Genomic DNA, 26,236 nt, shown 5'->3' with positions numbered 1-26,236 from the left:
GGGCATCAGAAATACACAAACATACTGCCTCATTAAGGTAAAGGAAGTAAGGTAAAGACACAAGTTACCTTTGGATGTCTTTTGGAAACAGAATTTGTACAACCTGCATAGCAGGGAGAAAAATATTGGATTCCATTTTCTCCACAGATAGGATAATAATATGATCGCAGGCAGTTACAGTTGGCATTACAAGGAGCGGTCAAGTTTCCCAGTTCTCCTGTCCTGTCAACAATAAATAAAAGATGGGTAAATTATCTATGTTATAACTTTTAATGAACAGTTCATAAGCATTGTTATATCTTGCCATTCAATCATTTATTCACTCACTCAACACTTCATTTAATTACTGAATAAAACAAACAGAATGTCTGCCTTTTCACATAGAGCTTAATTAACTTCTTGTGGAAGAGACAGGAAGTAGAAACAACAGCTATATAATATAATGTCTGTCAATGATTTAAAAAACATAGGCAGGGGCTTCCCTGGTGGCGTAGTGGTTGAGAGTCCGCCTGCCGATGCAGGGGACGCGGGTTCGTGCCCCGGTCCGGGAGGATCCCACATGCCACGGAGCGGCTGGGCCCGTGAGCCATGGCCGCTGAGCCTGCGCGTCCGGAGCCTGTGCTGTGCAACGGGAGAGACCACAACAGTGAGAGGCCCGCGACCGCAAAAAAAAAAAAAAAAAACAAAACATAGGCAGAGTAAGCAAATAAAGCAGTTTCTCATTTGGTACTAGATAATTCTTTTTTTCTTTCTTTTTTTTTTTTTTTGGTGCGGGGTGAGGGAGGGCTGGTTCTGTGGGTTGTAGGATATTTAGCAGCATCCCTGGCCTCTACCCACTGGATGCCAGTAGCATCCCCTTAGTTGTGACAACCAAAATGTATCCAGACACTGCCAAATTTCCCTGGGATGTGAGTGAAATTTTAAACCTGGAAGGATGAATACAATTGTAAACTTCAGCATACTCACTTTATCAATGGGAAAACTGAGTCCCAGAGAAATTAATTTACTTTTCTTTCTTTTCCAAATATAATAATCCTGGTTCCCAGGCTCGGTGTTGTTCCATGCTGCCTCTTAATAGGAGGAACATCTTTTAAAATATAAAGGGTTACCCTAGGCAAAGATACTTCTCCAATCCCTTATTTATTTATTCATTAAACCAATATATATTGAGCAAGTGCTAGGCCCTATGCTAGGTATTGGGACTACAAAGCTGATAAGACAGTCGCCATTCTCAAAGATTTCACAGTCTAGGAGTAGAGTGGACACAAATTTATACACTAATATGGTTATAGACTGTGGTTATAGATATCAACAAAGTGTATTTTATATATCTGCACTAAGGAATGACACGTAAAACAAGCCAAAGTTTAGATAAGAGGGTCTGAAGGAGCATCTGCCTGAGATGAGTCTTAAAGAATGAGTAAGAGTTAGCTGAGTAAATGGGGAAGGCGAAAGGTACTTCAGAGAAGCTGATCAAAGTCAAAAGTTGAGAAATAGCATTCTATATGGAGAAATATGAATGATGTCTGAGGCAGAGAGTGATAGGAAATGTAGTTGGAAAAGAGTCATGGACCAGATTGTTGAAAGTCTCATGAGCCTTGTGGCTAAGTTAAAGCTAATGGACTTTAACTTATTTTGAAAAGGTAATCAAGTATTTTAGACTGAAAAGTGGCAATGTGAAAAGTACATTTTAAAGAAATAACCCTAGGAGTTATACAGAGTTTGAATTTGGAGGAAGGGGACCAGTTACAATACCCTAGGCAATAAATTATGATGATGTGTAGGAGAACTTAAATAGAATTTTGATTAAAAAAAACAGATTTGAGAAATATTTGGGATGTAGAATCAGTAAGATTTGGTGTTTGGTTAACTGAAGATAGGAACAGGATGGAAAAGTCAAGAGTGACTCCTAGTGTCTAACTTGGCATTTTGGTAGAGAAGAACTAGTTTTGGGGAAGAGGTGATGGGTATGGTTTTATACATATTGAGATTAAGAGTCTCAAATTTGGTGAAGAAATCTGGCCTGGAGCCAGGTATCTTAATATCCATTTGCATATACATGTAGCTGAAACTCTGAGAATGATAAGATCAACCATATAAAGAGTCGAAGAATACAGAGAGGTCTTGGGAGTTCATTTATTTCATGAATACGTAATGAGCTTCAATCATTTGCTAGACTCAAAGTGGTGGAAATATATCTAAAATAAATAAAGAAATAGAGATAAAGATAGAGTAAGGAAGGGAGGGAGGAAGGAAGGCAGGGAGGGAGGGAGGGAGAGAGGGAGGCGGGGAGGGGGAAAGAAAGGAAGGGAGGAAGGGAAGAGGGAGGGAGGGAGGAATAAAATTCCCTGCAACCATGAAGCCAAGTTTCTTGCACTGGGGATCAAAAACAGTAAATGAGCGATTTATCTAAGTATCAGAAGATAATAACCGCTATGTTGCAAAATGATGATACCTAAGGAGTAAGTGGAAAACAAGAAGCTCATGAAGGAAACAGATTAAAGAGAAGAATATAAAACAAATGGGGAACAAATCAGTAGGGAGTTTGAAGGAAACCTTTGAAGGAAAGGTGATCAAAGAATAAATTTTAAGTAATTCATCTCTGTCTTCAAATCTATTCCACAGGCTGCTGCTAGATGTCTTTATCAAGCATGATTCCATTCATGAAAGCAATCAGGACAGTCTCTGCCCACATCTAGTTTACAATATAGATGTAGAAATAAGGTGACAGAAAAACTATCCCTGCAACTCTAGAAATAGCCTCTACATGATAATTTTTAAATTAAAATTTTTCAATATATAATCCCCATATTATTGATAAATGATTACTAAGAACATGAAAGTTTAAGACAGTCTGAGGCAAACTACAGTAGAAACAAAGAAATATACAATATATTCTTTATTATCAAGGGTTAATCACCTTAGCCTACACATTTTCTAAAGGTTTATTTCATAAAGGGGAAACTATTACCAGGAAACTAGCCAGTGCTTGTGAAGTTTATTAAATTTTCTTAATATATACATATTATTTTTTAAATATATAAAATATCTTAAATTTTTAAAAATTGAATATTAAAAATATTTTAAATATATCATTTTGATTATACACAAAATATATTTAATAATTTAAAAAATACACATAAATGTGTGTTTATGCATACATATATGTATATATGAGAAACATGTTTATCACAAATATCTGAATTTAAACATTAATGTCTTATTTGAATCCAAACTTATTATTCTATAATTATGTTTCTACAATAAGCAAAGATTTCCCTAAATCTACTGCAACTCCTTGATAGACATGCCTCTTTAAGGCGCTGTTTCAGATAAGCAATGAAATTCTAGCTATAGGCCAGATAGGGAAAAAATACTGTGTGTACTTACTACAAACCCTGCATCTTCACAACCTCTCTTTCTCCCACTTCACTAAGGAGGTATTTCTTGAGCTTCTTTTTTTTTTAATTAAGGGTACTTTAATTAATTAATTTATGTATTTTTGACTGTGTTGGGTCTTCGTTTCTGTGCAAGGGCTTTCTCTGGTTGTGGCAAGTGGGGGCCACTCTTCATCGCGGTGCACAGGCCTCTCACCATCGTGGCCTCTCTTGTTGCGGAGCACAGGCTCCAGATGCGCAGGCTCAGTAGTTGTGGCTCATGGGCCTAGTTGCTCCGTGGCATGTGGGATCTTCCCAGACCAGGGCTCAAACCCATGTCTCCTGCATTAGCAGGCAGATTCTCAACCACTGCGCCACCAGGGAAGCCCTCTTGAGCTTCTTAGTCTGTTCTTTCATTGTACTTTTTCTTATACACATGTTTCTTGCATAAGGTTATTATGACTAAGCTAATGTCCATGATGTGGACATTTTAATATGCAGGGCACATAGCTAAATTAAGAATCTGGGACCACAGAGAAAAATGATCTGACAATTTCACACCTCCATTGTGACTTCAAGCCTTATCTCTTTATTAACAGAATCTACATACACACGCACACACATTCCGTGTGTGTGAATGTGCGTGTGTACGTGTGTATACTCACTTTCAGTTTTTTTCACCACTGAGAATGTGTATGTAATTAAGCTCTGTCTCTATGTCCCAGACCTTGATATCTCTCGATGACCAGCCCCCACATGCACCTCGAACTGACACCACCTCACTTGCTTTCCCTTCTGATTAGGCTAAGGCCACTCATCTGGTAGTGACTCTTGTTTAAGGTAGAAAATATCAGATGGATTCACATCCACATCATCTGTGCATCAAGGTGATAGAGTAGTATTAAACTATCCAGAAGTTTCTGTACTTCTAAAAGGAACATACAAAAAAAGTGGTTTCTTGGGGTACATTTGGGTGAAGTTTATAGGTGTCAGTCAGGTTCTGCACAACTTACCTCTATCTATCTTTCGACCTTTCCAGGTGTCTTTCTACTATTTCCAGACACATGACCTAAGCGCCATTCAAACTGGTCCCTGAATCTAGCCTTCACTTTCTAGCATTTATGCTTTGGCTTAACATATTCCTTTGCCATTCCCTCTTTCCCAAATATTTCTCTCTCAAGCTTTTTGTATACTTAGAGGATATTTTAGCCCTATTTCTCTATTATGCCATGAAGCCATTCCTAAATCTAATTAAAGAAACTGAAAAGCTCTTTTAAATTCCATAGCCTTTTATATCTCTCACCACCTAATTCATTGTTCATTTACTGTTTCGTTTCCCAATCTATCCTGCTAACCTGGAAACTCCTTTAGAGTAGGAATTTTGCCATAAAAGTCTGCCAGAGGAAGCAGTCGATGAATTGTTGAACAAATGTAATGGAGCTGGACTAAACATTGCTTTCGAACATTTTTCATTAATATAAAAGAATGACAGACATGAACAGTAGCTACAAATCATGATAATTGTTACTGGCAAACTTTTCAAAACAAATTTTTCCCTTTATTTAGGTTATCTGAATGCCATATTAATACAAAATTAGAGAGTCCTTGACCTGGAGCACCATCCCCTTCAACAGTCTCAAACACATATATTCAAACAATTAAAGCAGCACCGTGGGCCATAAAATACACTGCTGGGCAATGTCCTACAGCCTGATCCTCTATTGTGGCTTAGGATTTCAAAGCAAAACAAACAAGGCAAAGAAAAATAAAATGGTCAAACCAGTTATAGGTAGAAATATGTTTACAGGTCATAACAACAAGAAGTTATTTATTTCTCTATAATAAACATGAACTTCTAAAGTAAACACAACAGTAATTAGTACCACCTAGTTGTAGCTTCATTTTAATTTCTCTGCTAGCCTATTTTCAATCCATCTAATAAGACAATTTCACCATAGGGAGTTTTAAAATTTAAATCAATAGGAAAATATAATGTGAAATTCTCCCTAGGATGTTGAATCCATTACGGACAAAGATTCTGTAATATTAATCTTTGTAGCCCTGAGAATAGTACTCAGTACAGAATAGTTGTTTCTTAAATTCTTTCTGAAAAAATATCCAACTGTTAATATGATATCAATTATTGAAACTAAAAATAAAAACTACATATTCTTTTTTTTTTTTTTTTTTTGCAGTACGCGGGCCTCTCACTGTTGTGGCCTCTCCCGTTGCGGAGCACAGGCTCCGGACGCGCAGGCTCAGTGGCCACGACTCACGGGCCCAGCCGCTCCGCGGCATGTGGGATCCTCCCGGACCGGGGCACGAACCCGCGTCCCCTGAATCGGCAGGCGGAATCTCAACCACTGCGCCACCAGGGAAGCCCAAAGCTACATATTCTTACATAGGAAAAGCAGCCTTCCAATTTTTTTAAAAAGCCAATTTCTTATCATTTTATTTAAGAAAGCATATACTTGGAAATACACACATAGTTTATTACTCTGATATTAATATCAAAAAGCAGTGAAATATATTTACCCATTATATGATTCAGATACACCTGCAAATGGCTCATTTTCACAGTTGGCATAAACAAATACAAAAGTCAGTGTAAGTGAAGTTATAGACATGAGCAAAGCAAACTTCATTATGTTTTTACACGTCATTTTGAATTTCGAAACAAGGATACCACCTAAAATCTGACCAAGAGCAGCTCCGGGAATTAAAACAGTCCCTAATGAGAAAGAAGACAGTGAGAAAACATACACGTATACTCAGTAATTTATACCAACAATTGGAAAACATCAAAAACAAGTAGTACTATGGTTTTAACATATGAAAGCACTCATGTGATTTAGAAACATGAGTAAATGAGTTAACAGTTATATTAAGTAAGAGATTAATAAAATTAATGTTTTGAATATTAAGATTAATATACATTCGCTTTAGCTCTGTATATAGCACTTGTATCTCTCAAATTCATACAATAGATTGTCTAATGTCAGAAAATTGGAAACTTTTATCAAAATCAGTGTAAAGTTTAAACTTCAAGGAGTGGGCTATCCAAAATTTTATGCTATTTTAATAAATATCTAATGTGGTAAAGTAAGATTATTAGATTAAGCTAGAACAAAGAAAATGTTTTACCTGCAAGGGTAGCTGCAGAGCTGGAAGACAATCCAAACTGATTTTCTATAAATTTAGGTAAAAATGTAGCAAATCCAGTAGTAACTAAGGCTTCTGAGCAAGTTGATAGAACTAAACACATAAAGACAGTATTCCTCATCAAATTCTAAAGAAAAAATACAGTTCACCAAATGAATAACTATGATTATACTGCAAAATGCAGCATTAGAATGGTAGGTACCATGATGAAATAGCACATTTTAAATACACACAATATAATTATTTGTAAAATTTCAGCATTTTCTTTAGCACAGAAGTATAAATACTGATCACTAATAGTTTTATACATACAATGTTGAGAAAATTTATACATGGAGCACCTAGAAAATTGACAGATGATTAATCAGTAGGGTGAATGTGCCTTGATCATATGCAAGGGACCAGGGAAAGGAGGTAAAAGCTGGCTTGGAAAGTTCTCTTCCCCGGTCTTACTATATATCTCCATACAATAAATCTACCCCATATTCGATTTTTTTAAATTGTGTTCTGAATCCCTGTGTCCAGTAAATGAAGAATTGACTGTGAGCAAAGATGAGAGTGGTCTCTAAGTATCAAACTTTTGGTATTGCTCCACAAGTATTGCTCTCGGTAGTTAAGAACATTAGGTATAGAGTTAAGCAATTTTCAATAAGGGTCTATATTGCTGGAGTTCTCAGAACCTTATTAATCTACCAGAGGGGAGTGTAGAGATTCAGTTATTTCACAATATTTAACCATAAAGTGAAAAACCAGAAAGTATAGTTCTAGAATATTCAATGCAAAAAAATTTAATAAAACTGAGCAACACACACACACAAAGAAGTCACAAAAAGGCAAGATAAGAGATTTAGAAGTCAGAGCCAGATGATCGAACATAAGAATAACAATGGTGACAAAATGAAAAAAAGTACCTGAATGAAGAAATGCAATAATTTTTTTAAATAATGAGTAGGGGCTTCCCTGGTGGCGCAGTGGTTGACAGTCCGCCTGACGATGCAGGGGACGCGGGTTCGTGCCGCGGTCTGGGAAGATACCACATGCTGCGGAGCGGCTGGGCCCGTGAGCCATGGCCGCTGAGCCTGCGCGTCCGGAGCCTGTGCTCCGCAACGGGAGAGGCTACAGCAGTGAGGGGCCCGTGTACCGCAAAAAAGAATAATAATAATAATAATAATAATAATGAGTAGAAAATATTTAAGTTTTCAGATTGAAAAAGATAATGGACTCCAAGCAAGGATTAATGAAAAATGATACATATTTAGGAATAAACTAGTGAATTTCCTGAAATCAAAGAGAAATGAAAAAATTTACAAATTTGCAGATAGAAATAACTAAGAATCACATTAACTTGAAACTTCTCAACTGCAACATATTTAACTAGAAAAGAGCCAAACAACATCTACAGACTACTAGAATTAAAGAAGTATGATCTGAAAGTATCCATCCAGTCAGAAATATCATTCTGACATTCAAGGATACTTAGATGGCATCCTATCTGAGAAAAACCAGCAATAAAATGCTGTATCTATAGAGATCCGAATCAGAATCAAGATCTCAAAGCACGAGAACATAAGGATAAAAAAAGCATTGGTGAGTAATGACTCTTGATACATATAAGAATTTATAAAATAAATTAAATAGAAATATATGAAATAGAACAGAACTACTATAAAAGAAAATAACAGTAATTAGAATTAAAAATTATAAACAATCTCAGCAAAACACAAGAATGTGCCTGTATGGAGAGGAGGAAGGAGAGTTAAAAAGTAGGATGAATGGAGTAAAAACACTTTAAGGCTTTCATTTGAGGAGGAAAAAAAATGAAAAGTAAATAAGTTCAAATCTTGAAAAGGTAAAATTATAAATTCCCTTATGTACAAAACTTTTATGATGCTAAATAGAAAGAATACTCCTCTGCCGAGTTCAATAAAACAGACCATAACACTTTTGTTTCTTTAACCTCAAATTCAAAACAAGTAACCACTAACCGCCACTCCTTTCACAAGGGAAAAATATTGGTTTGGCATTCTCAAAAACATATTTACAATTCAATGATAATTGACCCATCCATTACACAAGGCAAATGGCATGGGATAATGGACTACATGCTGACGAGGAACCACTGAATATTGATATTGCCAATAAGATAACTCATGTTCTTCCAACCAATCTACTCTGGAATAGTTTTCATTTACTCAAAGCACAATACAATTAAATCTGAAGAGGTTTTTATAAGAGCTAGAACTATAGTAAATAAGCAAGCAAGAGTGCATTATGATAATATTTGTGTGTATGGATATACTGTTTACATATATTTGTAATATATACATATACCTAGATATGTATGTGTGTATAGTTGTGTGTGTGTGTGTGTGTGTGTGTGTGTGTACAGTGTTATTTTACCTTTAGAGCAGCTGGAAAATCTTTAAAACTTTGTCCAAAATTCCCATCTGTATGTTGTAAAGAATTACTCTGATGAATCTGGGAAGTTTTTCCATCTTGAATTTCTGCTGTACCTAAAAAAATAGTAAATTTACCCACTCTATCTTCTTGCTTTCTAATGATTCTTTCTCATCCTTTATGCATTAAACAAAGAATGTTTAAAGCTTTTCTCTTCTACTCTAATTCTAACATATTTTTTAGATGAAATAATATTTACTACCTATTATCATGTCTAATTTTTAATAATAGTACCGTGAATAAATCTGAGAAAACAGTCGATACAGACTGATAAGTTGGATGGCCCAGGGTAGAAAGAAATCAATGAGTCCATCTACTTCTACTCTGCCTACTTTTCTTCTGCCCATTTCCAGAAGTTAATCATCTATCCTGTTACATCTATTCTGTTACATATAACAGAAACAACTAAATGCCTTCAGCCTGGAGAAAAATACTTCTATAGATATGTATATGAACCACATGATTATAAAGAAACAAAATCTCACAGAGAAAGGAATAGATATTCTTTTCTATTAATCTTTTCTTTTAGGACAGATTTTTAGTGTTGAAATTTGGTGAAAATAAGTATACAAAAGCATGACTTTGGTGACAATTGAAAAAAAAAGTACTTGTACTATCATTAACAAATAATTAACATCAATAATTTAAAGCCAATTGGCTCTTGAAGTTACTAACTGAATACAAACGAATAGTTTAAAAGATATTATATCTCACATAAACATAAAGCAAGATTCCAGATAACACATAAGATACAAATTTAGTATTTAATAAAGAGGTGAATATGTACAGTTTTATTGGGTATTAAATGAAAATAAAGAAAAACCATGAATATTAAGATTGTTACCCAATATTTCCTAAAATAAAGACAGATATTCAAAAGTTTGCATAGGCAGACAACTGAGATTCTATTAAAAAAAATAGTGAATTTTCTAGGGTTCTTAGTAATAATGTAGAAAGCAACACTTGGCCTAGAATTGGAGTAAGACTCCCTGGTTTTAAAGAAAATATTTTTACCTGGTAAGTGTTTTGGAAAGCAAGAAAAAGGTATTATCAAAGACCAGGCAAAGAGCCAAGACATAAGAAATCCAATCCACCATGCCCCCAGCCATCGTGGATCATCCTCAGTGATATCAATGCTATATGATAGAAAAACAAGAGGTAAAAGTCAACTCTATCTTGTTAATTAAAACTCAGTCACAATAATTATGTAATTTATAATTCAAATGCATATATAGAGAAATATTATTATATTATCCAAAATTTCAAGTGGAGCCATTTTGAAGAATCACAGTGGATAGCAGGCATAAATGAGAACTCTAAGAATAATGATTTACAAAGTATTCCACATGGCAAATATAACACAGAAGTTTTAAATATTTAATAGTAAATATATGTATGTTGACTATTTGAAAGCATGCATGGAATTTCTGAACATTCTTTATCTAACTTTGGCTACATTTTTCTTCTCTGAATATTATAATATATAGTATATATATAGAGAGAGAATACTAAATACATCTCACAACGAATCACTGATTTTTGTTCAAAGCCCATACACTATGCCCCAATTGTGGCATTCATTTGAATGTAAAATTCTTTTTAAAGTGATAATATATTAACAGTTTGTTATAATGGTTGTCATATTTTTATATCAACAGGCTCTTCCCCAAAACACATCATTTCTACAACTCATTTCTCTCCACTGAAATTAAAACCCAGCTTTCTGTTCAAGGGTTTCCTCTGTACACCTTTTAATACAGTCTCTAAAAGATTAACCTAGGGCTACAAACATCAGTATCTTTGTATTGTACCACCTTCTGAAATTTTTTATTAACCTATAGTCTCTAAAAGATTAACCTAGTCTCTAAAAGATTAACCTGGGACTAACAGCTAAAGAACAAATCACATACTGTGACCACATTTTCTTATTCATTGCTCACAGGCATGCAAAGGACTGTGCAGTTACAGTAAAATGAGAAAATATGGCCTCAGCAAAGGCCACTAACTTCTCTATTCAGGAAAAGGAGAAGGTAACTCAGTGGGTAAGAAGGGGTTTTTGGAGTCAAAAAGATCTACTTCATTTCATGCCTTGGCCACTTACCAAGTTCTGTGTATCAACTACCTTATAAGATTATTAAGAGGATTAAATAAAATGGCATGTAAAATTACATTACACACAAAACCTATGTTGTCTAGAACACAGTATGGGATAAACAAACATTACCTATTATTATCCTCCAGTGTTACAGTTGTTAAAGCTGAACAATTGTGATCTCTATATTATCAGAGCTACTATAGCACTTAGTCTGAGAATCATAAACTCTCGAGACTCTTCAGGCTATCTACCTACAGCTAAATCTACTGAAAGCATAACTAATTTTAAACTATTATTTTTGAACAATGCACAGGGTACTGATTATGTATTTTGAAAAATTTCACCATCTAACTACTAAGCATCCTTATTTGTAAATAAATACACTATACCAAGAGATGGTGTGGCATTAATTCATGAAGCAATGCAGCCAAAATAGTACATAAAAATTGTGTGTATTCAGTTTTGTTTGCTGAAAAATCCCTCATGATATTCTGAAGAAATATTATAAAAATATTCTGTCTATGGTACTAACATGATTAAAATAATATAAATCTAAATAAAAGAAAAATAGATGTTGCCTTGCCTTTGTCCCAAATCAACATCAATGTACATGGTTAGCAACTGTCCTCCCAACACATAGCCAAGAGCAGGGCCTAAAATTGACATGGAATAGCCAATTCCTAGAAAAAGAACAAAGACAATGAAAATGGTCATCTGTGGAACTTTGCTTTGAATGTCTGACAAGTGGAGAAAGAGAAATATTTTACTATAGAAAAACAAAATGATTAGAATTATATGAAAATTACACATATTTGTCAAGGAGCTTAAAATACATAATTCAATGTCAAATTTTTTAGACTACAATAATGATGGCAACAAATCCAATAATTATAAATTTATGAAAGTTATATCATGTTAACTCACAGCAGGGGTAGTTCATCTACTATTACCCTTTGTGAACAGTGATAGTAATTACTGGCTACAATTCTTACGGAAGAAAACAAAGTGAAATGAGAAGGCTTTTATACTCTGTACACATTCCAAAAGCATTCTATGGCAGCTGATTTAAAACCTGGATCTGGTTCATTAGTCTGTTTCTTAAAAGTAAACCATTAAACTCCTTCTCTTAGTGAATCTCCCATTTTAACTTGCAACAGAATTAAACTGACCTTATTTCTCTGATATTTAAAACTTTGCCATATATAACTTTTTACTTTTTGTTAAAAAATTATGCATACATCAGTATCTTCATATTTTTTTTATTAATTTTTTTTATTAATTACTGAGATTCTCCTTCTCATACATAAAAGAAAAGGAATATACCATACACAAAGTGAAGCATACATCAATGGTAAAAATGACTTATGTACTAGATCGAGGTGCCAAAGTAGAGGTCATTCAAGATGATCTGAAAACATATAAGAACTTTTATTTATCTATCAACTACCCTAATTTATATTATAACTATATTTTTGAATGTAAAAAATGTATTGGTAGGGCTTCCCTGGTGGCGCAGTGATTGAGAGTCCGCCTGCCGATGCAGGGGACACGGGTTCGTGCCCCGGTCTGGGAAGATCCCACATGCCGCGGAGCGGCTGGGCCTGTGAGCCATGGCTGCTGAACCTGCGCGTCCGGAGCCTGTGCTCCACAACGGGAGAGGCCACAACAGTGAGAGGCCCACATACCTCAAAAAAAAAAAAAAAATGTATTGGTAGAAAATTTTAAGTATATAATTTATAAATAAGTGTATATATATATATATATATATATATATATATATATATATATATATGATTCATGCTCAAAAAATTTTATAGCTAAAAGTACATGATTAAAAATGCTGGCAATCAATGATTCCCAAATTATCTTTGGTGATGGATCCTTTTATAAATTATTTCCAAAAGGGTTTAGACTGATACATTTGTAAGGATACCTTATAAGTTTTGTGGAAGTATAAAATTGCTGTAGGGCTTCCCTGGTGGCACAGTGGTTAAGAATCTGCCTGCCAGTGCAGGGGACACGGGTTTGGGCCCTGGGCCGGGAAGATCCCACATGCTGTGGAGCAACTGGGCCCGTGCACAACTGCTGAGCTTGTGCTCTAGAGCCTGTGGGCCACAACTGCTGAAGCCCATGCGCCTAGAGCCCGTGCTCCGCAACAAGGGAGGCCACCACAATGAGAAGCCCGTGCACCACAATGAGGAGTGGCCCCCACTTGCCGCAACTAGAGAAAGCCCACAAGCAACAACGAAGACCCAACACAGCCTAAATAAATAAATAGATCTATTAAAAAGAATTGCTATAAAAGTTTCTAAAAGTTTATTTTCATTTTTTGACTTTCTTCATGTTGGCACGGATCTATGTAATTCACACTGAATAGCACTATCTACATCACCTGCTTTCTCAGTCCTCAGCAATTACTCCTTGGTTAACAATAAAGAATGCTTTGCGTATGTTCACAAATATGTTCATAAAAGAAATATATCAAGAAAACAAAGAATTTAATGTTTTCAACTGATTAAAGGTGAATTTGCTATGACCCCAAAATTAAAAATTCTGGTAATGGTGGATGGACTATGGTAGACTAGCATTTCCAACCAAATTGCCCACTAAGAAAAACTTTTAAAAATGGTAAAAATTATTTTTAAATATAAGGCAGATAAAAATAGTGAAGGACCACTGTGTTAAGATTCTTAAGAAGAGAGAGATTTAACAAAAATTGGGACTGATATTTTTTCCTGGGTACGTTGGCTAATTCTATAAGAGGCACTGAGAGGGTAAACTGTCCTTTGCTAGTCTCTGGGAAGTAGGGAAACAAAAGTTGCAGTTTAGGGAGTAGAGCTTATAAACTTTCCCTGTCCTACATTTTAAGTTGGCACCTACGAGGCTATACTCTAAAAGCAAGGATGAGTTAGAAGTAGACTGGCTCACAGAGTAAGTGCAGTTTAGCTTCAAATAAACTCAGTCCCTGAAATTAGATAAAGGGCACCCCAGACTGTAGTGTTCCCATGTACGACAGAGGTTGGAAAGTTATTAAAAGACACACAGAGTGATTCTGAAAAAAAATTCTAGAACTATAAAATGCATTTGTCACAATAAAAATGAAATGGATCCAGAGCAGATTACTTAGAACTGAACTGAGTATTACTAAACTGGAAAATATATTATTAAATCAGTAAATATTTATCAAGAAGCACAGAAAAAATACAGGATAGAAAATACAGAAAAGATAGTAAAGGAGAAAGAATACATTAAAAAAAAACCAAAACCCACAAAGGCCTACCATACGTGTAATTGGAGTAACTGGAGTCCCAGGAGAGGAGACAATAGGGCAGAAGTTATATTAATAATCATAGGAAATATTCCAAAACCAATGAAAAATATCAAGCAATATATTCGTGAAGTCATATAACTTCAAAACAGATGAAATAAATGGAATCTTGCACCTATACACTCATAGTAAATAAAGCAAATGAAAATCAAATACAAGAAAAGAATCTTAATAATGGTAAACATACATAAGAAACAGTGGAAGTGAATACAGTAGAATAGCAATTTTAAAGTACGGAAAGAAAATTAATGGCCAACTAATTATCTATTCCCAGTGAAAATATTCATCAGGGAAAAGGGTAAAAAAAACCTAGATGAAAAACTAAGAGAATTCATCACAAGCAGATTGTTCCAGTAAATTAACTCAAGACTGTTCTTCACGTTAAAGGAAAATGATCCCAGACTGAAACTCAGAGTAGCAAAGGAAAGAAGAGCAATAAAAAAAGGTAAACATGTTTATAAAAGTGGATCAATATTTTTAAATAAAACAATAATACTTATTTCAGGAATTTAAATATAGAAGGGATTACAGTACACAGAAATAACTGAATAAATGTTGGGAAAGGAATAAATTTAAAGGGTTTTAAGACTTATGTGATGATTAGGAATGTGGTAAAAGTATCAATTAACATTTGAATTTCATAAAATCAAGTTTGCATATAAAGTAATTAGCAGATGAACAGTAAAAGAGCATATACCTAGGAAGTTAATGGAGGGGAGAAATGAAATAATAAATATTAAATTATCAAGAAGATAGAAAAAAAGGGCAAGAAATAAGAGTGTAGAGCAGATAGGAAGCACATATTAAGATGAAAGATTTAAACACAAAATAACATTAAATGAATTTAAAAGTTCAATTAGGGCTTCCCTGGTGGTGCAGTGGTTGGGGGGTCCGCCTGCAGATGCAGGGGACATGGGTTCGTGCCCCGGACTGGGAAGATCCCACATGCTGTGGAGCAGCTGGGCCCGTGAGCCATGGCCGCTGAGCCTGAGCGTCCGGAGCCTGTGCTCCGCAACGGGAGAGGCCACAACAGTGAGAGGCCTGCGTACCGCACAAAAAAATAAAATAAAAATAAAGAAAGAAAGAAGGGAGGAAGATTTTGGAAATGGGGAAATGTATACAAATATAAAAAGCATATGAAAGGATTTCAATCAACAAAACCTAATTACCCAATGAAAAGTATCAGTTATCTGAAATTGAACAAAATTAAAATGAGTTTCCCAGTTTTGTTACTTTTTGTTTTTTTCCTTTACTCTCAAAAATTACCATTCAATGAATTCCCACAGTACAAGAAAAAGATAAGGTAGCAGGCCTTGTGGCTGCTATCTTTAGAAAGACCTGCTTGCAAGTTTTGCTCTCGTCTGGCATCTGGGATCTTAAATGTCCAGAGGGATGCCACAGTTCCCTAACTAATAAAGGGGGCTCATTGTGCTCAAACTGTTTGTATAAACAATGTGGTTTTGTTGAACACTTGTATTCCTTCTGAGAGTCTAGAAATTTTCTCTGTGCAAGGCAGAGGGTTCCTACATGATCAACTACCAATAAAATCCTTGGGCGTTGAATCTCTAATGAACTTAGCTGGTAGAAAACATTTCATACATGTTGTCACAACTCCTGGCTGGAGCAATTAATTTCAATCCGTAGGGCTCCATGAGGAAGGAGTGGACTCTTGTAAGCTTGCAGCTGGTCGTCTCTACTTCACCTCATGTACCTTTTCCCTCTGCTGATTTTGCTTTGTATCTTTCTGCTGTGATAAATCATAGCCCTGAGAACTGTCAAGGCCTAGAGAATTTCAAATCTGGGATGGTCTCGTGGGCCTTCACCCCCCTTCCCATGCTTAAATAATTTTTGAATAACTTAGTATTTTGTGTGTTACTAAAATATAAAGATTGAAATTGTTTTATGAGAAGTACTGATTAGGAGAGGACCTCAGAAAGAAAATCTGTGAACTGGAAGAGTGAAAAGCATCACTAGTAGCTAACTGAAATAAAAGCACTGTTAAATTAGTAAATGGAGAGGTTGTACAGATCAGCCAGAACATGTAAAGAGAGAGCATCAGATCTTGCGGAGAGACCAAAGCAAAGCAAGTAGAGAAAACTGGTAGAAGTGTAGTGGTTTCCATATTAGAGATGAGCCTAGATTAGTACCCTCTATCAGGGCTGCATTGAACACACTTGGCTTCCAGTGACTACGGCAATAGGTCTTTGTTATAGACTGAAAGTTTGTGTCACCCCAAAATTCATATGTTGAAACCTAATTCCCAATGAAACTGTATTTGGAGGTGGGGCCTTTGGGAAGTGATTAGGTCATAAGAGTGGAGCCCTCAAAAAGGGATTAGTGTGCCCTTAAAAGAAGGCCCCAGAGAGCTCCCTTGTCCCTTCTGCCATGGCTAAAAGTCAGCTGTCTATGAACCAAGAAATGGGCCCTTACCAGATACTAAATCTATGGGCACCCTGATCTTGTATTTCTCAGCCTCCAGCATTGTGACAAATAAATTTCTCTTGCTTGGAAGCCAAATAGTCTATGGTATTCTGTTATAGTAGTCCAAATGGACTAAGTCCCCTACATTAGAATAATAGACTGATAAAGTGAAACTTCATGTGCAAATAAATTACACATTAATTTGGATGTAGGGCCATGCATGGTCTAGTTAACTCTACGTTCCAGGAACTTCAGGGATGGAATTTAAGAGAAACTTGTACTGCTAAGAATTAGTTCACAAAGGAAAACAATTGAGTCATACATAAAAAGCATTAATCTGAAATGGAGAACTCCACAGGAGTTTCTGAGTACCATTGTGTGGTTTCTTTTGTTGACTCTAGTCAAAATCCACGTAGGATGAAGTAAGTCAGTAGAACAGCAGAGCTCTATCCCCACACCTGTGTAAATTAGCCTGGGGTACATTCCAGCAATCTAGACAGCCTACTGCTTGGATGGCACTTCCAGGAAGGCTGGCATGCCCCCCATAGGAAACAGAGCAGAATGTCAATAAAAATCATAACCGCATTCAACTGAAGGACATGATACATCAGCATATAATTAAACAAAAAAAGTAATATTGCATTTATCAAATGTAAATACCTATGAAATCACAACTTCTTAATAAGTGTATGTTATGCTTTACTTATAAATTAAACAAGCAATAAGATAAAATGACACCGAGACATTTACATTACAGAGCAAACTTACCTATATAGAGAGAAGATTTGTGGGTGGGCACAGAATCATCAATAAAGGCTGTTCCTAGGGTATAAAGAGGAGTTCCTCCTGTTCCCAGCAATAGTTGTCCCAAAATAAAGACATACAAGTAGTAGAAAAGTGAAGAACTTGAAGCAGTACAGCTGGTTTTATTCTTTTCTGTTAAGCATGTATCTTTAGGGGAAAAAAAATTGTGAATTTATCAAAATTTTAGCTAATAATTTAAATATCTTACAAATTATACTTGCTTAACATAACCTTCCTTATTTCTTCCAATCACTTCACTTTGATTATACTTAAAATATTTAAAAATACATACATTATTAAAGAAAATTTATGAAACATTACATCAAAATTTAGAAAATACAGTACAAAACTGAGAAACATTACTTAAGAACCAAAATTAACAAACTGTATAAACACAAGTGACTCAAGTGGTGCCAGGGAAGGATAGTTTTCAAATTGAAGGGAAAAAAAAACACTAGACTTGATTTTTTTTACAAGTCATAAATACAATATGACCACCGTATTGGTTTTTTCTTTAAAAAGATTTTTTTTTTTGTTACCACCATATTGATTTTATCAATCAGCATCTTAAACACATTTGAAAAGTGTACTTAGACTATAGGATATTTTGGCCAAAACAGTAATTCTCAATATTCACTACATGAGACTCCCATGGTGGCACAGTGGTTAAGAATCCACCTGCCAATGCAGGGGACACGGGTTCGAGCCCTGATCTGGGGAGATCCCACATGCCGCTGAGCAACAAAGCCCATGCACCACAACTACTGAGCCTGCGCTCTAGAGCCCGTGAGCCACAATTACTGAGCCCACGTGCCACAACTACTGAAGCCCGTGCGCCTAGAGCCCATGCTCTGCAACGAGAAGCCACCGCAATGAGAAGCCTGTGCACCGCAACCAAGAATAGCCAACGCTCGCCGCAACTAGAAAAAGCCTACGCACAGCAACGAAGACCCAACGCAGACAAAAATTAATTAATTTTTAAAAATATTCACTACAAAGCAGTAATATTTAGAAGTTATGTCTACTTCTTTTTTACAGGTCAAACTATTTTATTACATTTATATTTTGAAGCAATCTTTGGGTCCATAGGATGTTTTTTTGAAAATTTTAAAAGGAAAAATTGTTATCTTTTTTTTTCTTTTTTTCCTTTTATTGAAGTATAGTAGATTTACAATGTTGTGTTAGTTTCTGGTGTTTAGTAAAGTGACTCAGTTATATATATATATATATATATTCTTTTCCATATTCTTTTCCATTATGGTTTATTACAGGATATTGAACGTATTCAGTTCCCTGTGCTATACAGTAGGACTTTTTGTTTATCTATTTTTATATAGATTGTATCTGCTAATCCCAAACTCTTAAGTTATCCCGCCCCCCGCCACTTTCCCTAAGGGGGGTAACCCTAAGTTTGTTTTCTATGTCTGTGAGTCTGTTTCTGTTTTATAAATAAGTTCATTTGTATTTTATTTTAGATTCCACATATAAATGATATCATATGGTATTCATCTTTCTCTCTCTGGCTTACTGCACTTACTATGGTAATCTCTAGGTCCATCTATGTTACTGCAAATGGCATTATTTCATTATTTTTTATGGCTGAGTAGTATTCCATTTTATGTATGGAGTCTTCTTTATCCATTCATCCATCAATGTACATTTATGTTGCTTCCACATCTTGGCTATTGTAAATAGTGCTGTTATTAACATTGGGGTACATGTATCTTTTCAAATTAGAGTTTTCTCTGAATATATGCCCATGAATGGGACTGCTGGATCATGTGGCAACTCTGTTTTTAGTTTTTTAAGGAAACTTCATACTGTTTCCACAGTGGCTACACCAATTTACATTCCCACCAACAGTGTAGGAGGGTTCTCTTTTCTCCACACCCTCTCCAGCACTTGATATTTGTAGATTTTTTAATGATGGCCATTTTAACCAGTGTGAGGTGATATACCTCATTGGAGTTTTGATTTGCATTTCTCTAATAATTAGTGATATTGAGCATCTTTTCATAAACCTATTGACCATGTGTATGTCTTCTTTGGAGAAATGTGTATTTAGGTCTTCTGCCCATTTTCTGATTGGGTTGTTTTTTCTGTTATTGAGTTGCATGAGCTGTTCATATATTTTGGAAATTAAGCCCTTGTTGCTCACATCATTTGCAAATATTTTCTCCCAGTGTGTAGGTTGTCTTTTTGTTTTCTTTACAGTTTCCTTTGCTGTGCAAAAGCTTATACGTTTGATTAGGTCCCATTTGTTTATTTCTGCTTTTATTTCTGTTGCCTTGGGAGACTGACCTAAGAAAACATTGCTACAATTTATGTTAGGGAATGTTTTGTCTATGTTCTCGTCTAGGAGTTTTATGGTGTCATGTCTCGTATTTAAGTCTTTAAGCCATTCTGAGTTTATTTTTGTGTATGGTGTGAGGGAGTGTTCTAACTTCATTTATTTACATGTGGCTGTCCAGCTTTCCCAACACCATTTGCCAAAGAGACTTTCTTTTTCCCATTGTATATTCTTGCCTCCTTTGTCAAAGATTAACTGACCATAGGTGTGTGGGTTTTTTCCTGGGGTCTCCATTCTGTTCCATTGATCCATGTCTGTTTTTGTGCCAATACAACACTGTTTTCATTACTGTAACTTTGTAGTATTGTCTGAAGTCTGTGAGGGTTATGCCTCCAGCTTTGTTCTTTTTCCTCAGAATTGCTTTGACAATTCTGGGTCTTTCATGGTTCTGTATAAATTTTAGTATTATTTGTTCTAGTTCTGTGAAAAATGTCATGGGTAATTTGATAGGGATTGCATTAAATCTATAGACTGCTTTGTGTAATATGGCCACTTTAACAATATTAATTCTTCCAGTCCAAGAGCATGGGATATCTTTCCATTTCTTTAAATTATCTTCAGTTTTCTTTATCAATGTTTCATAGTTCTCAGCATATAAGTCTTTCACCTCCTTGGTCAGGTTTATTCCTAAGTATTATATTTTTTTAATGCAATTTTAAAAGGGATTGTCTTTTTATTTTCCCTTTCTGATATTTTATTGTTAGTGTAAAGAAATGCAACAGATTTCTGTATGTTAAACTTGTATCCTTCTACCTTGCTGAATTCTTTTACCAGTTCTAGCAGTTTTTGTGTGGAGTCTTTAGGGTTTTCTATATATCATATCATATCATCTGCATATAATGATAATTTTACCTCTTCCTTTCCAATTTAGATACCTGAAAATGGTTATCTTTAGGATTTGATTAAAATCTTTTTTAAAAATCACATTCAGTGGCTTCCCTGGTGGCGCAGTGGTTGAGAGTCCGCCTGCCAATGCAGGGGACACGGGTTCGTGCCCAGGTCCAGGAAGATCCCACATGCCGCGGAGCGGCTAGGCCCGTGAGCCATGGCTGCTGAGCCTGTGCATCCGGAGCCTGTGCTCGCAACAGGAGAGGCCACAACAGTGAGAGGCCCACATACCGCAAAAAAAAAAAAAAAAAAAAAAAAAGAAAATCACATTCAAAGCCTGGGTATTAAAGTAAATCCATATTTCCTAAACTCATCAATATTAATGAACTAAGAGATTTGTTAAAAATATATTTCCAACCCTTTCCCTTTGAATCTGGTGTAGTATCCAGGAATTTTCATTTTAACAATGGCCTCAGCTAATTCTATTTTCATTTCCTTGATATCAGATCAAGATTTATTATTTCCTGATTGATGAGACGTAAGGCCCCTAAAGCACCAATCCTGAATATTCTTTAACTGGTTCACTGTCATCAAATTTTCAGATGCAAATTCTATGCATAAAAATATATTTTTTTAATTTTATATTTAAAATATACTCTATAATACTGTATATATTCATGTTATAAGAGGTTGATGGATATTTTGGCAGATAATTTATTTATATTTATAACTGGGCTAGGTCTGCATTATTTATGATATTTCCCTGGTCATGTCAAACATTTGAATTATAATTCTTGGTTTCAATATTCACTTTCCTGGAGGTAGTAGATGAGACTAACAATCTCTTATTATTTGCTTTGTTATTTGCAAATTGTTCATTTTGCAAAACTGAACATACGTACATGCATTATTGGTTTACTATTTTCTCCTATTTCCTTTTTATAATAGGTAAATTGCCTTTAGGAAAATATATTTCTGTAGTAATCTGGTAGGCTTTTTGATTATAAGAGTATTCTGCGGGGTTTTGGTGTTTTTCTGTTTCTCCCAGAGGAAGTAATCAATGGGTTTCAACCTGCTTGTTTAAATAAATTTTAAATAAAACAGAAGAATACCAAGAAAAATTCCAAGCTCTCCCTTACCTCTGCCTGCCTCTATTTAAGCTCTCCCATGTCACTTAGATGAAGGCAATAACCGCTGTTAACAGTTCCTTTTATCATTTTTCAGACATATTCTCACACATTCACATGTTTTATATCCAGTTACATTTTTACAAATTTTTGATCATACTAAACATACTATCCTTATATTCAACAACTTCCAGTTTTCACTTCTTATGTCCTAGAAATCCTTGATGTTGGAACTTAAAGCTGTATTTAAATTTCTTTGTTGGCACTGTTATAATATTCCACAGCATAAATGTGATTTATTTACCAAGTCCACAACTTCTTTTTTTTTTTAAGTTTGCTTGTATGCTTCCTTTTTAACATCTTTATTGGAGTATAATTGCTTTACAGTGTTGTGTTAGTTTCTGCTATATAACAAAGTGAATCAGCTATATGCATACATATATCCCCATATCCCCTCCCTCTTGCATCTCCCTCCCAACTTCTATTTCATAATAATATAACATATATTATTAATATTATATTATACATACATTTAGGTAAAACAATGTTGTGATGAATATTTTTAAAATTTATCTTGGCATATTTGTGCAAGCCTATCGTAGGACAGGTTCCAAAAAGTGGAACTGCCGGGTCAACGTGTATAAATATTTATATTTGATTTGCCAAGTTGCCATAACAAAGAATTATAAATATATGCATTCCCATTAGCAATGCAGCAACACTTTTGAAAAAATCTTCAGTGAACTTAAGCATTTTTCTGTATGTTTATTGGCTACCTGCATGTTTTTCTGTGAACTAACTTCTCAAATTTACTTCAGAGCTTCTGAGTTTGATATCTGACTTATATAAGTCTTCCCTTTCTCCATGATTACATATAAATTTATTTATGATGGGTTTTATCCTAGCATTTTTACTACTTTATTTTTTAATTCATATGTAATATATTTTAGTGGAAAAAGACAGGGATTACAGCATTGTGTTGGATTAACCAATGAGTACATATTTTGTTAGATTTCCTATGTATGGGTTTATTTCTGGATAATCAGTTTCATGTCACTGATCTTTGCAGTCCCTCTCCACAGATCTGTTTTAAGTACTTCAGTTGTCTAAGGTTTGTGGGTATCAATATTTCAGCCCGGCTATATCCCATGTTACAGTACTACATGAAAGGCTCTGTAACAGTTAACAGATCTTATTTTATCATTTTTCCCAAATAAACAAGGCCTAAGATCTACTTATGAAAACTACTGTATCCAATATATTACTCTCTCTGCATTACTTCTGAATAATTTCCTTCTTTCACTTTTCCTAGAATTGATAAAAATTGATAATGAGATGTCAAGCCACAGAAAGGCATGGATGTATCTTAAATGTTTATTGCCATTCAGGCCCTCCCCCTGAAAATCCTATTAAGCCAGTCTAATCACAGGAAAAACATCAGACAAATCCCAGCTGAGGGACATTATACAAAATATCTGACCAGCACTCCTCAAAACTGCTATGGTCATCAAAAAAAAAAAGAGAAAAATCTGAGAAATTATCACAGCCATGAAGAGCCAAAGGGACATGACAACTAAATGTAATAAGGGGGCTTCCCTGGTGGCGCAGTGGTTGAGGGTCCGCCTGCCAATACAGGGGACACGGGTTCGTGCCCCGGTCTGGGAAGATCCCACATGGCGCGGAGAGGCTGGGCCCGTGAGCCATGGCCGCTGAGCCTGCGTGTCCGGAGCCTGTGCTCCGCAAGGGGAGAGGCCACAACAGTGAGAGGCCCACGTACAGCAAAAAAAAAAAAAAAAAAAAAAAAAAAAAAAATGTAATAAGGTATACTGGATCAGATCCTAAAATAGAAAAAGGAAACTAGGTGAAACTAAGTAGATCTACATAAAGTTTGGACTTCAGTTTACAAGTAGAAAATGTAATAAATGATGTACCAATATTAATTCATTAATCATAAGAAATGTAGCATACAAAGTAAGATGTTAATAATAGGGGGAAATGGTTGTGGTATATATGGAAACTATACTATCTTCACAATTTTTCTGTAAATCTAAAACTGTTCTAAAAAGGCAAGTTTATAATATTTTTTAAAGTATAGAATAAAACAGCCAATTACAAATAAAGGCTTAAACTTAAATAAAAATTAAAAATAAATAAATAAATAAATATACAGCAGCAATTTTTATTAAGCAGATACTACCAGAAATGCAAAAATAGACATAAAAAGTTAAAACAGCAGATTAATTTTCATCTTTCCCAGTCCAAGACAGCAAATTGTTAAAAATAAGCAACAGTAGAGCAGGCCTAAACAGTATAATTAGTACCACTGAATTTAGGAAAACATGTCAAATTCTAGTCTCTTATAAAATTGTGTCTTCCATTTTTAGGTACCATGGACAATTCTAAAAACACGTGACCAAATATTATGCAACAAAAATATCAGTATACAATCCAAAGAGTAAATAACAATAATACTCTATGACCAAAATGGAAAAAAAAAAGCTAGAAACTTTTAAGACAACAGAAAATGAAAAGGCCCTTCTATATGGAATTCAAAAAATTAAAAACTCTATTAAACTATTCTTTGATCAAAAAATTATAATTACAAAATTTCTCAGAAATGATACTAGAAACAAACCACATCGAAACTTATACGCTATAAGTAAAGTAGTTCTTATAAGAAAACCATCTCATTGAAACAAAAAAAGACCCCCGAAAAAAGAAGTCAAAATAAAAAACATATAAAAATAAATTGCACATTAATGAGTTGCCCCCAGCACTAACACCACTGGCACTAGATGAGTTTATCATAGAATAGTGATGTTCGAGAAGATAACATGCAAAAGAATATCTAGGAAAAAGAAATACTGAAAAAAGCAAGCAATTAAGAGGCATCTCTAATAAAAAGCAATAAAGAATTAACAAAGGGGGGACTTCCCTGGTGGCGCAGTGGTTAAGAATCCGCCTCCCAATGCAGGAGACCCGGGTTTAAGCCCTGGTCCAAGAAGATCCCACATGCCACAGAGCAACTAAGCCCATGTGCCACAACTACTCTACAGCCTGCGCTCTAGAGCCCACGAGCCACAACTACTGAAGCCCGCACGCCTAGAGCCCGTGCTCCACAACAAGAGAAGCCACCGCAATGAGAAGCCCGCGCACCACAATGGAAGAGTAGCCCCCGCTCGCCGCAACTAGAGAAAGCCCGTGTGTAGCAACGAAGACCCAATGAAGCCAAAAATAAATAACAAAATAAATTTAAAAAAAAAAGAATTGGGGGCTTCCTTGGTGGCGCAGTGGTTGAGAGTCCGCCTGCCGATGCAGGGGACACGGGTTCGTGCCCCGGTCCGGGAAGATCCCACATGCCGTGGAGCAACTAGGCCCGTGAGCCATGGCCGCTGAGCCTGCGTGTCCAGAGCCTGTGCTCCGCAACGGGAGAGGCCACAACAGTGAGAGGCCCGCGTACCGCAAAAAAAAAAAAAGAAAAAGAATTGGGCTTCCCTGGTGGTGCAGTGGTTGGGAGTCCGCCTGCCGATGCAGGGGGCGCGGATTCGTGCCCCGGTCCGGGAGGATCCCGCGTGCCGCGGAGCGGCTGGGCCTGTGAGCCATGGCCGCTGAGCCTGCGCGTCTGGAGCCTGTGCTCCACAATGGGAGAGGCCACAGCAGTGAGCGGCCCGCGTACCACAAAAAAAAAAAAAAAAAAGAATTAACAAAGGAATAGAAATCTGATTAATAAAATGTAATAATAAAATTCACACAAAAATAAATCCTTTGAAATAATCAGTAAAATAAACCACTAGCTAACATAATGAGGAGAAATTACATATACACAAATAATACATGAAAAAAGGAAATAAACTATGAAGAGAAGACATTTTTTTAAAATCAGAAGAGACTACTTAGAACAAATTACTAGCATATTAATTTGAAAATCTAAAATGGTTAATTACCAAGCCCAGACAGTTTCAGAGATGAATTTTACCAAAACTTTATATATTAAATAATAATCATGACAATAATAATAAATGATAAACTTAACAGTACTTAATCTATTCCAGAACATAGAAACAAGATAAAAATTACCAAAATATTTTTACTGATTACAAATTGATAATAACATGTGAAAAAGTTTAACAACACCAAAGAAAACCATAGGCCAATCTCATATCTGAATATCAACACAAAAAAATCATAAACAAAATATTAGCAACAAAATCCAACAACATATATAAAAAGCATGTCTTTTTAAAGAAGCACATTAGGAAGTCTATTAAAATTTAACATATTAGATCT

General features: G+C 35.4%; 1 protein-coding gene across 1 annotated transcript in view; it reads right to left on the bottom strand.

The window, feature by feature from the left end:
• The window catches only part of LOC307052134 (solute carrier organic anion transporter family member 4C1-like), a gene marked incomplete at both ends in the record, with an annotated part of 61,790 nt that overhangs the window by 9,514 nt on the left and 26,040 nt on the right, over positions 1 to 26,236 (bottom strand). The window contains 7 exons of the mRNA XM_079702950.1: positions 69 to 222; positions 5,913 to 6,108; positions 6,522 to 6,666; positions 8,940 to 9,052; positions 10,011 to 10,132; positions 11,675 to 11,771; positions 17,609 to 17,791. Of these exons, the coding sequence (XP_079559076.1) occupies positions 69 to 222; positions 5,913 to 6,108; positions 6,522 to 6,666; positions 8,940 to 9,052; positions 10,011 to 10,132; positions 11,675 to 11,771; positions 17,609 to 17,791 (1,010 nt within the window). The remainder of the gene's footprint in view (positions 1 to 68; positions 223 to 5,912; positions 6,109 to 6,521; positions 6,667 to 8,939; positions 9,053 to 10,010; positions 10,133 to 11,674; positions 11,772 to 17,608; positions 17,792 to 26,236) is intronic.

This window comes from Hyperoodon ampullatus, assembly GCF_949752795.1.
Source record: "Hyperoodon ampullatus genome assembly, chromosome: 4".
In the NCBI taxonomy this organism is placed as follows: domain Eukaryota; kingdom Metazoa; phylum Chordata; class Mammalia; order Artiodactyla; family Ziphiidae; genus Hyperoodon; species Hyperoodon ampullatus.
The sequence above is the reverse complement of the archived record's forward strand: the minus strand, read 5'-3'. Positions and strand labels throughout refer to the sequence as shown.